This window comes from Nesoenas mayeri (assembly GCF_963082525.1).
Source record: "Nesoenas mayeri genome assembly, chromosome: 2".
Classification (NCBI taxonomy): Eukaryota; Metazoa; Chordata; class Aves; order Columbiformes; family Columbidae; genus Nesoenas; species Nesoenas mayeri.
Window position 1 is genome coordinate 116776860 of NC_137543.1, and position 12016 is coordinate 116788875.

The window sequence follows — 12016 nt, forward strand, 5'->3', positions numbered from 1 at the left end:
TATAACAAGATTTTGGCCACTCCTTTTATTCTTTAAATATATTTTTTCATAATCTGTGTTATTTCTTAGTTGAACTCATCTTATTCCTGCCATTCTTAAAATGGCAAATCTAAAACATTAAGTCAAGTTGTAGAGACTTTTAGTTGTTGTAATCTTGTGTTTAAGTACAGACTATAGCCAATATGATCCTGAGCTTTCTAATTTTGTTTCATCCTCCAGGAAAGTTGATCAATGCCATATAAAGGTTCTCCTCGGGGGAAGCTGTGGATTTTGCATACGATAGTAGATCAGACTTGAATTGCACCAATGTATCTGTATAAGCATTTGTTCACATCGCTCTGCCCTTGTGAAGGTGTGGTAGTCTTTTACCTTTATGAGGAACATTTTAAAGCAGGACAAAGGACAATGTCAGGTTGGAGTTAGTATTTTTTTTGTAGCCTGTATGCATTAAAATAGAAATTCCTCAGCAAACTGCAGCTTCTTGGCAGTTCCTAAGGGTTTGTGCAGTTCACCTGAGCATCACAGGCATGACTGCTCAAGTGTTTGTGTCCTTAGATGTAAAAGCATTTATGAAATGGGTAATTGCTTGGTTGCTTCCATACTTCTCTATGGTAATTGCCATTTAAAGGTCAGCACTTTCCAATATGTTCCGGGTGTCACTCCTTTTCCTAATAGTGAAAAGATGAGGTATCTATAGTAATGATTCTTACCTTTACAAGGGTAAAAATATTTTAAATTATTTGAATCATCGTAGTAAAAAATATGTCAGTGAAAGATCTAGGTTCAGCTGTACTAGATGGACATGAAAATAACATGTACATGAAAAGAAGGCCATCCCTGATCTATGGAGCATATTGATGAAAGTTGGATATAACTTCAAAAAATGTTGCAGTCAGACTATTTTGTGATTTTTACAGGGAGATATAAGGGTTGACAGATGCTGGAATTCAGGGATCTTATTCATGAGTTGAATCAAGACAGTGACAGTGGAAAAAGAGTTACATGAATCAAAATCTAAGAAGAACTAGGAGTTACTTGTTAGAAAATATTTTAGGAGAAAAGCTGATGAAGAGAAAGGGAGATTATGAAGAACGCTTGAAGATGAGAGATCCAGGAAATGATGAATTTGAAGGGAAGTGTAGATATGTGGAGAAACTGTTCTGGTGTTTTACAGTGTGTGTTTCTAACTGCTTTTAGAATTTTTTGCTCTAAGACAACTGGGAGCCTTTACAATAGCTCTTAAAGGAGCATAAACATAGGACCCAAGCCTAAACTGGACCTGCTGTGGTAATAAGAAAATTATTCCAGTGGATTTGCCCATTCCTTTTGTAAGGGGGAATTCATACGAGACCATCAGGGTGAGGTGTACCTGGCAGGTGGTGGTCTCATCAGACTCAGCAAGGTGAGGACAGGCAGCTGCCCAGGAGCTGCAGGAAGAGGGATCTGAGGGGCTTGTGAGGTTGTATAAGCTCGGTATGTGGCCCCACTTTGCTAAACCTGATGTTTGAGGCCAGCTGGGATCATTGTTCAGACTGAGTGAAACTAGTGTGAAGTGGTACCTCAGGGAGCTACCGACATGCAGGTGACAGATGAACCTGTGTTTGCAGATGAGGTCACCAGCAACAGGGTGGCAAGTGTTTATTTTTAATGCTGTCTTGGTGTTGAGCTGGCTGATGAGCATGCGTAACTTGTCAACACTGCAACAGTATGTGGAAGTGTCCCGTAGCACCTTTGAGACACCTTTTGCCAGGCAGGACTGCAGTTTACTTTTGCTAATGAAGTTGTTGTGGACAGCTGGTTCTAATGGATGTGAAAAGGTTGCCCCATCCAGTTCTTTTAAGTCAAATATTTTTATCTCACTAGTTACAGAGGATGGAAACTGTGATAATTGATATTTTTGGGGTTATAAAGACATCTTGTATTTCCTGAAAATGCACTGAGAACACTGCTAGCAATAAAAACCAAATCAAAAAATCAAACAAGACAGAAAGCAATCTTCTGTTCAATAATTATCCTGCGGTTTTGCGAATCTTTTATGCTTAGACAGTGCCCCTTAGACTCGGTAATTTTACAACTTTACAACAATCGCGGAGCTTGACTTTATGTGTGTTATGTATATGCTGAAGGGCAGAGAATAGCCTCAAAGTGGAAGGTGTCAAGAAACGTCCAAAATCAGTTAACCATTATATAGTGTGTGGGAGACATTCCTTGTCTCTCTGTGAATAGTCCTCGAGACAGTGTGGCTTTCAGACTGCCGGGAAACTGGTACGTTTCCAAGTTACCGGTGGAAGTTGCTTTGAACTTAGAATAAACCTGCACACACATACAAATTAGAAGAAAACAAAACATGTCGAATGAAATCTTGGCCTTATCAAAGTCAAAAGGAGTTTGTGCTGACTTCAGTGGAACAAGAATTTTATCCATAAAGAGGGAAAAAAAAGAAAGATTTTTGAACTCTAAAATCAGAGCTAAGCTGTCTGAAGTAGGTTTTTTTTTTGTCACAGATACCTGCTTGTTTTCACATGTATTTGCAGGATCTGAAGGCCAGAAAGTCTTTGTAATTGTGTGTTTGCAATCCCTGGCTGCAATGTGCTTGCCAAAGCACACCTGGAACACTCATGCTTTTGTAACTTTCTTGTTTTTAAGGTCCAGCAACATTGCTCGGGCCTGTTTAAATGAGTTGGCAATTAGTAACATAAATATAACTTGTCTGACTTGATTTGTTCTTCCCACACACACGTTCTGTGTCTGTCTCTGGCTGAACCCTGTGTAGAGAGAAGAGTAGCGTGGAAGTGTGGCTAATGTGTGATGGGGGGAACGCCAGGAGGGGTTTTACCCTTTTAGAATGAGTTCTACATTATGAGAACAAAAATAACTTGTGGCCATCCTAGTGCCACGTCTCTGTGGGTACACTGTCCTCAGGTGTTCCTCTGCTACACTCAAATAACCCGGAAAGAGTCACCATTGGTTTTCATAAAACAACCTCTAAATTAGTTGCACCTAAGTGCTTTGAAGGGTCCAGCCTAACAAATGCCAGGTTAAACACCTCACAAAAGGCAACTGTACATATCTGGAATTTGTTGTTGCTGTTTGCAGTTGTATTTGTTTTTAAATTCCTGCCACAGAAATAAAATTGCCTTAATAGCCAGAGTGCTCCACTGGTAAAAGGGAGTCCATACTTAACTTCTCTGACCTGGAGAGCTGAGCTGTCTCTTGCCTGGCTGCCGAGTCCCCATGCCGTGGTGTTTTTCCTTCAATGTGTGGGAGCCACCCGAACCTCCCTGCCTCTCCCCATCCTGTGGAAACTGTGCTTCAGCAGCCAAGTTGTGACCTTCACTTGCTTAGAAAAGGGGAGAGGACTACAGGAGAGCACAACAGCCCATAGCCTGGTGTGGGGGCACTGAGAAGAGGGTTGGGGTTGTGGTCTCTGTCGTCTGGACCATGAGTTTTCATTTGCTGTGTTTGCATTCTGAGCTCTGGGGAGGAGAGAGAATTCAGATGGTTTTGTGCTGAACATGCAGGTTCCCATGTCCTTCAGCAACTACTGTGCAGGTATCTCAGTCTCCACTTGGGATTCCTCTTTGGGGGCTGACACCTTGACTATAATCATTACAGCCTCTACTTTATAGGCTCCAAATTCTTTATTTGGTCTGGCCTTTTGTTACGCAAAGGTAAGGGCTGCCTTACCTAGTAAGAGTGAATGTACAGGCCTACAGAAGTGACAGATCCATTTGATCCGTCATGAAAAGTGATGGATCCATTTTATATCTCCTCTGGGCACTGTCAGCTTAATGTATATGCTTGGAGAGGGATTTATAATTATATTTAGTAAGTTTAAACACTATCAATGGATCTGTTAGTTTTATTTCACATAGGTGCTCGCCTGAATGAACCCCTGTTTACAGTATATTCTTGGTTATCATGCCTTAAGAAGAAAACACTGCATGTTTCTGGCCATGTTGTCGTGAGCTGTGAACGACAAACCGAGTGACGTGTTCTATTTGATTACTGCAGTGCCTGTGAATAGCTCAGTGCTGACAGCCTGGGAGGAAAAGTAGCGTTCAATGCCCTGGGATAGGCGTAAGATGGGTGGGTTGCAGCACTGGAAGGTTTCTCCTCCATCCCAAGCATTGGTGTCTCATCCTTGAAGTCGCCATCCCATTGCTGGGCTGTCACATCAGCTATAGCAGCGGTTTTGATACCACTATATTTTGTGACATTTGTTCTTTAAAAAATGGGAATAAGGTCACACCAAGCAGCTGTGAATAGCCATCAGCTTTCAATCACCACCAGCCCAGACAGCATTTAAAACAGCAGCTTTGGGTGGGGATGAAAAGGTCTGTGTCCTGCTGACAGTCAAAGGTGAAGGCGGGAATGAGAAGTCTAAGATGCACATTTTAGATTGTGGAGACAGTACTTACTATGAAGACACTATTTGAAATAGTGTCTAGAGAGCAAAAGGAGTGTGTTTAATTCTTTATTTTGTTTATTCTGAAAACTTCATTAAAAAAATATATATTTATTGTCCTACATAGAGTCCCAGTTAGTGCACAGAAAAAAATTGGTGGTTGGTTTACTGCAGTATTAGCTGAAGATACAATTCCTATTCACAGAAAAGCCTCTAACTGGGGAGGGGTGAGTGGTACTTTATTCACAGGATGTGTCAATATTCAAGTGATCTTAACACTAGACCTACAAGTATCTGGTGTTTCTGATAAACCAGCCCATGGCAGCTCCTCTGTTACCTGTGTGGCTGCGCTCAGCCAGTGTTGGGAAAGTTGAGCAAGAACTTGACCTAACCTTGCAAAGATAATTAGCTTAGTTGTATTAAAATTTGGGGGGAAAGTAAGAAAGCATCACTTTATGAGGTTAAGACATTGAGTGTGTTTGGGAAAGAGGAAAAGCCAGTTTGTGAGAAGGAACATTTATGAAATGCCGTGCTCTATCGGTGTATACAGGCAAGGTGATAAGTTGTAGAAAAGCATCCACTGAGCATGGAAATGATAAATATCTCCAGCAGTTGTTTATTTGAGAAGGTAACACTTAAAGATGAAGCTAAATATTCTCCTGAGGCCTTTCTTCAACCAAAACAAGTTTCAAATAAAAGCTCCTTATTTTTATTCAATCTATATTTTGTATAATATTATTTCCAGGTTTATTTCACAAACATCAAGCTTACAGTTTACTTGAAATCCCCAAAAGCAGGAGAATTTATTTCTCTTCAAAATGGTGAGAGATAGTTTACTACTTAGGTCGTTTAACTCAGTCATAAATTACAAGATGTGAGTTATGACTAATCAGAGAAAGCAGTTCAGTATTATGAAACCAGACTTAAGAACAGTAATTGTCCCTTAGGTTTCTGTGCTTTCTTGAAACCTGAATTGCAAAAATCACTTCTACTTGGACCAAGAACGCAAGACTCCTCCGTTTATTAGTGAAGATGATCTTCCAGCAAATGTTTCGTGTTATATCTTCTCCTGCACTCACCTTCAGCAGTGCATAATACCTGAGCAGCATCCTACATTTTAGGATATATTGATCTTTATGTATCAATTGTGGTGTTCCTTATGGCTCATCCTTGTTTAACAGAGCTGAAGAGAGGACAGATACTGGATGGCTATTAGCTTAATAAAGAAAAGATGTTTTGAAATACTTGTTAAATTGCAATGAGTGTACAACTAAACTGAGATTTAGTTACATTTTTAATTAAAAGAATGGCTATTGATTATGCCATTGAATATGTGTTGTAGCCAGCCCTAACAAATAGCTATATTACAGGAGCTCATTAAACTAGTTGTTAAAATTCCAAGTGACTGAGAACTAGAACTGGTGTGGGTAAAAAACAGAGCGATGCTGGATAGAAGAGAAAGATAACAGAGAAAAATACATTCATTTCTACAAGTTTGGTTAATGTCCTAAATTTGTTTCAGACTTAATTTAAACAGCCTGCAGACTGCTTGTGATGCTAAAGGCCTGGTCCTTTCCCTCCTTGTGGTTTAATACCAATTTTGCTGCTGAAAGGATCTTATTGAAGCATTTTATTAGATAGGGAAGTAGCCCCTACACACGGGTATCGTAGCCGCCCATTGCCTGTGGCTGAGAGCTGCTCAGAACAGTGAAGTGTAACAGGGAGATGAGGTGGACGATCTCACACGTTCTGTCCATTACGATTTCTGTGCATATAGAGCTGTTTAAATCCTTTCCATTCAAATGCACTGCATCCACAGAAATTTATTCTTAGTAATGGCACAAGGCGTGCTGCAACACCAACAAGCTTATAGGCAGGCCCTGTGACTCAGATTAAATTATTGTTTGAAATACAGCTTTTTAGAATCAAAACTTTTTTTCAGTACCAGATTTTCTAGTTGAACGTATTTTGAATGTTCTGTCTATGTATAATGCACAAAGGCTAATTTGTTAAGAGTGTAATAGTTGTACAGATGTCAGCACCCAAGAGTTAGGAAGTATTAGAATTAGAGATTCCTGTAGCCTTTATTTGACCTCATAGTTTTATGGAGCATGATCCAGTCCTCAGTGACCTTCCTCCCCCTGTGACTTCTTCCTCTTTTAAGTGTGCAGGATAAACAAGGGGCATGAATGTGGCAAGTGCAAAAGATGTGGCAGCAGCTGATGTGCTGCAGAAGTGAAGGGAAGTGTTTGGTAGAGGCACGAGCGCTCTTTAGGAATATAAAGCAATGTCTTTGGTGAAAGCACTTTTCTCTCCCTGTATTGCAACCGTATTGCTACTATTACGTGTGACGTCCTCACATTCAGCACCCAGATTACAAAACATTCTCTCTATCTAATGGGTGACAAGTAAAGAAGAATGGATTAATGAAATATAAACTGGAAGGGTCAGATATAAACCTCAAGAGAACAAAAAGGTTTAATGACCTGTAATAAGGATTTACCAATGATTTGTACTTAGGTAATAGCATTACTGTTTTTTTCCAACACACAGGATACATTTTAGTTTGCTTCAGACAGGTCTCTGTTCCCTGTTACTGCTTAGCTACAGGATGTTATGATTATAGATGTAGTGACACTGTTGTTGCAGAATCACTGCTGATAAATTATGGTGGGATGGCAGCTGTAAATACAGCTTCTCTTGTGATTTAAGAGGGAGACGTGAAGGCGGATCACCCAGATGCTTGATCAATGGTAAGCAGGGCCAGCCGCAGCATGCTAAAGCTTAAAAGTCCTTGCCAGATTTTGGGATTAGAAGTCGTCTTTTCAAGCATTAACTCCTCCACTATTGAAATAATCAGTGTTCTGGTCTTCCTCTTTTCCTTTCTCTTCGGCCAAGGTGTATTTATGTTTGCAAGCAGGAACTGACACACAAACCCTTTTTTCAGTAAATTTTTGAGATACGAGAGCTGCTTCAGCAAGCTGCCAAGTATTCAGTGTGTCTGCGCCACAGTGCCACGCGACTCTGTGTCGTGTCCCCTGTGACCTTCCCATTTACTTGCTTCACTGATCAGGAAACGTGCAGCCGCTTGGAGCTGTGTGGTTATCCTAGTTAAGGCTGGAGAAACAATAAATCAGTCATTGCAGATTAGTGTGATAACACACACCAGCAGAAAAATCAACTATAATCAGGATTCACTTGACACGAAAGGGCATGTAGCTTTGGTCACTCAGTCCCCTGCTCTGCAGGTGACAGGCCTGTGTGCGTAATATTCCTGGTGACTGGTGAGTGGCAAGAAAAATTTCAACGCACAACTGCTAACAGTGTGGTGATTTTAACCTGGCTCCTCTCTGAGAAACCCCACGCGTTCTGATCTGAAGGCTGATACAAGCTTGGTTGTTTTTTCCCTGAAGTGAGAAGTGAAAACGACTGCCTCCCCAAGATCTCCCTGGAATTCAGACTAAATGGAGCTTGTATTTGCGGTGGCACTAAGGATGAAATCAGGATTGGCAGACTGTGATGTGTGAATTTGCACCCATACCGGGCTCAGAACAAGAGTGAGTCTCGTTAATTAAGCCAAGACATTTTAGATGGTCTGTACCTAAAATTCAATCCTGTTCAGTAAAAGGGACTTTCTCTTGGGTCTCTTTAATGTCACATTCCATTTACAATTGTAATAAATGCTGTGACTTGTTTCCCTCTCCCCTGTCCCACAAAAAGTGACAGAGAGGAATTTCTTGCTAAGCCTTTGATAACAGTTCTTTCTTTTTGTTCCAGGTAACTTCAAATGAAAAGTGCTCGGAGAGCCTGAAGAATGATGGCGATGGTCTCATCCAAACTCTAGAGAGCCTGGCCCAAACTGCCAGGTGAGTTCCCTCAGGCTTCTAGGAATTTCCAGGGCTGAGAGCAATTCTCCTCCTCTTTAGTCTGCCACGGTCCTCTCCGGTAATCGCCTTCTGTGCACTATGAGCTTCTCAGGTTTCTGTCCCTGGCCCCCCTCCCTGCACTGCTCTCCTCCAAACTCCTCTCGCTCAGAGCTTGTGGCGGCGGCGTGCTTTGATCCCCAGCTGCGGCGAGCCACAGCGTGCTGCACCGTCCCACTCAACCTGCGTGCACGTGTGTCCATTCTTTTTTTTTTAATAGATTATTTTATTCTGAACACTTGGCCTTCATAACCGGATACTGGTCAGTGGTTCTTGGCATAGCGGGCTGGATGCACAGTGTGATGTTTGTGCCTTGTTTTAGAGTAATTGTGTTTGGTGTGCTTGGGAGCTGATTGCTTTCAAATGTGCAGCTGAAGAACAGAACTACTTTTGTTTAAGAATACCTGTGGCTTCTCTGGGAAGGCACGAGACTTTGGGGAATACTGTGACTGTCTCTGTGAGAACTGAGGTGCTAGTCCCAACGAGCTGGCCAAACCTCAGCTCATCTCCTGTAGACTTTCCCTCATCTAATCCCCCTTGGACATATGAATGAATGAATTACTGTTCTCTGCCCTTCAAAACAGATTTTACACTCCTGCTGTGAACTGTTGGGCGGCATTTCATTTCTGATTGAGCTAAAACTCATAGAAAAATTGTAGTTTATAGATCAGTTTTTGAAACACTAAGATCATCTATTTAGTGCTCTTCATGATCCCAAATGCAGGCTTTATATGGGTGAGTTGTTTGGGAAAGTTGGCTCCTTGACATTATGGCAGGGTGTACCCTGGGTAGGAGGGCAGGGAGGATGTGGGCAGATGTAGAAAGGAAATGTTGGGATGTGCTGAACGCGAGGAGATGCAGGCTGACGACTAACCAAACCTGTCGAGAACAGTCTGCTTCCCTCTCGCATACTCAGCTGCTGACTCATGGGTTTTTATATGACACATCAGATTATCTGACAAAAATAAAATGTCGGCTCTCCCCAAGGGAGACACTGAAGATGACAGTGGGGAAAGATGGGGTTTTCTTCTTTTAGAACTAGTTTTCACTCTGTTTTATAGCATTTCAGCATTAGGTGCACTAGGCAGCCCAGTCACTGTCTTTGAGTCTGCTTTTCTGGCTTCCTGTAATTGTCTGCTATCTATCAATTTCTTTACTTGCAAAACCACGTACTACAGAGCTCAAAATAAACAGCCCACTCTCTTATTTGACACAAGATCCTCAGGAGACCACATTCCAGCTGATGCCAGTGGTGAGTGTGAGGATCCATTAGGGTAAGCCAAGCTCCGTTGCTGTGCAGAGCTTCTGCACTGCAGCACCAATAGGGAGGCTCCCAAGAGCGCACAGATTTTATTTCCCTCCTCTCCTTCTTTGAGGAATATGAGTCTCTATCCATTTGTCTCCAGAGGAAACTGAGAGGAATTCAGCCTGGATCTTGGGGCCGTAGTGGACTTGAATGTTGATAAATTGGCAATGGGCAGGCAAGAGAAGCCTGGGGTTAGCAAACTTGATCAGCTGTAGCTGAATGTCTGCTTTGCTTATGGAGGTTATGGATGTTCTGCCATCTCCCCAGTTTTCCTCATGTGGCATCTTTCCCAGAATATTCCTTGTGACCTAATAAACTTGGTCTCCTCACCTTTGCTTTGAACCCTGTTAAGAAGCCTCTCTGTGTGTCATGCAGAAATGGAAATGTTTTGCAGAAGGCTACAACTGGGATCCTGGATCTCAGCCATCCTTGGAGCAGTCTGAACTCCGAGGCCCTTCCACCCACATATTATCACTCAGCTGAAGTGATTCAGGAGTGTTTTTGCTTTGCTCATTTTTTGCAGACAGGTTTGTAATCTTTCACTCTGCCTGTGTGTGGAGGGAGGAGACTGGCCAAGCCGTCACGTGCCAAGAGGGGCACTGCTTGGATCACAAGCTGCTGCTCTTGGTTCTCTTCTGCTGCGGGTGGCAGCCGTGGAGTGCTGACCTCCTGCTCTGTGACATCCTCAGCTGCTCAGAACAGGCGGTTTTGAGTGACACATAACCAACCCGTTCTGCTTAGTACCGCGCAGAACCAAATGTACACCTTAAAATGTGGCATTTTAGCGATTTATTTTTCAGTGGTGACAGTTGCCAAGGTGAATTTGTTTCGGATAACTAAATTTTCTGGTTTAAACTGCTGCTCATTAATGCACTAGCTTACATAGTGTGGACTGATCATTTGGATTTCATGGCTAGCTCTGGGTTTCCCAAAGCGTGGAGTGTCGGTAGGTATTTGTCATTAGCGGCCACTGAGGAAGCTGCAGATTGGTCTGCTAGTGTCCTTTCTAAATTAAAGATGAGGGATGTAAAGTCTATGAAAAAAAATGGATTACTTGTTTCTGTGGACTAGCAGCAATGTGTTAGATACTCTGTTTCAATGCTAGGAAAAAAAACACGTGTTTCCAATAGGAAAAAATAGGCAAAATATTGATAATGAAAACAGGCGAGGAAGCAAAGGACGAAGATCCCACCATTCAGTTTCAAATGTGCCGAGCTGTGTGTCACAGGGCAGTCGTTCCTCCTTGCAGGAGGTGGCAATGCCTTGAGTGTAACTGCTTCCCTGCATGGAGCAGCACTGCGCTGAGAGGGACGAATGTGTGAAACCACATCTTTCTGTCGAGCTGGAAACGTGTGTGTGTGTAGACTCATGGGAGGCATGTTAATCTCCTCTGTTAAAATAAGATATGATTTGAGGGAGGGAGCAGTTACTGTGAATTTGAGCTGAAATTAATTTTTACACAAGATTTGCTACAAGGCAGAATCACTAGTTGCATATGTTGCTGTTTGACAGAAAATCCTGGCTATACAGTGCAGTTAATGGCTTTCAAGAATTTTCCAACATAGATAAAGGCAAATGTGGAGTTCAAACAAAAAGTCTTCTGAGAATGTCTAATAACTGTTACTGTTTTTAATTCCTAGCTCTCACGCAGATGTTGCTGTTGCTTCCTTGGCACTTGAAATTCTGAGAACAGTGGGACATGAAAATATCAAGACTACCAAGTGAACTGGGTTTAACTGGCCTGCTGAAATGAGCAAAGTTGTGTTTGCTGCTCAGCACCTCAGTCCTGTAGGAACATCTTCAAATGAGCAGAGTAGGTGTAACTAATTTAGCAAGATGAGCCACAGCTGTGTATGTGTCTATGCGTGACTTTGGGAGGCTTCAGGGAGGGAGAGAAGCTGGTTTCGAGGGCTCGTTTGTTTGGTTTTTAAACACCTGTAAGAATGAATTCTTGGTTACTGCGTTACTTTTCTGGTATTACCTGATGTAGCTCAAGTATTTGACAGCCAGATTTTGAAAAGTGTAAATTAAATAAATGGTATAGTTATTTCACATTGTAGACATGAAGTGTTTCACTGTTTATGCTGCTCTTAGATGTATTTGTTCATCTGCTTGACCAGGTATGTACCTTGGCTGTTCATGTTAAGGGGTCACCTCATGCCTATGCATGGCATGCATGATATGATTTTATCAGGTGTTTACCCAGTAGCATTGCAGGGTTAGGGGGGGCTGTTGGCTCATACTGCACATCTTAAGCTGCATTGGTGGAGTGTCATTCTCAGCAGCCGTGAAAACGGGTGAGATGATGAGCCTGGCAGGTTGTCATTTATCCCCAGTAAACACTGATACTCTGGGAAGTGTCCTCTAGAGCTCGCAGAT

General features: G+C 42.2%; 1 protein-coding gene across 1 annotated transcript in view; it reads left to right on the forward strand.

Moving 5' to 3' along the window:
* Positions 1-11362, forward strand: part of ULK4 (unc-51 like kinase 4) — a gene marked incomplete at both ends in the record, with an annotated part of 236773 nt that extends 225411 nt beyond the window's left edge. The window contains 2 exons of the mRNA XM_080338597.1: positions 8186-8274; positions 11278-11362. Coding sequence (XP_080194723.1) covers positions 8186-8274; positions 11278-11362 — 174 coding nt within the window. The remainder of the gene's footprint in view (positions 1-8185; positions 8275-11277) is intronic.
* Between the last annotated feature and the right edge of the window lie 654 nt (positions 11363-12016).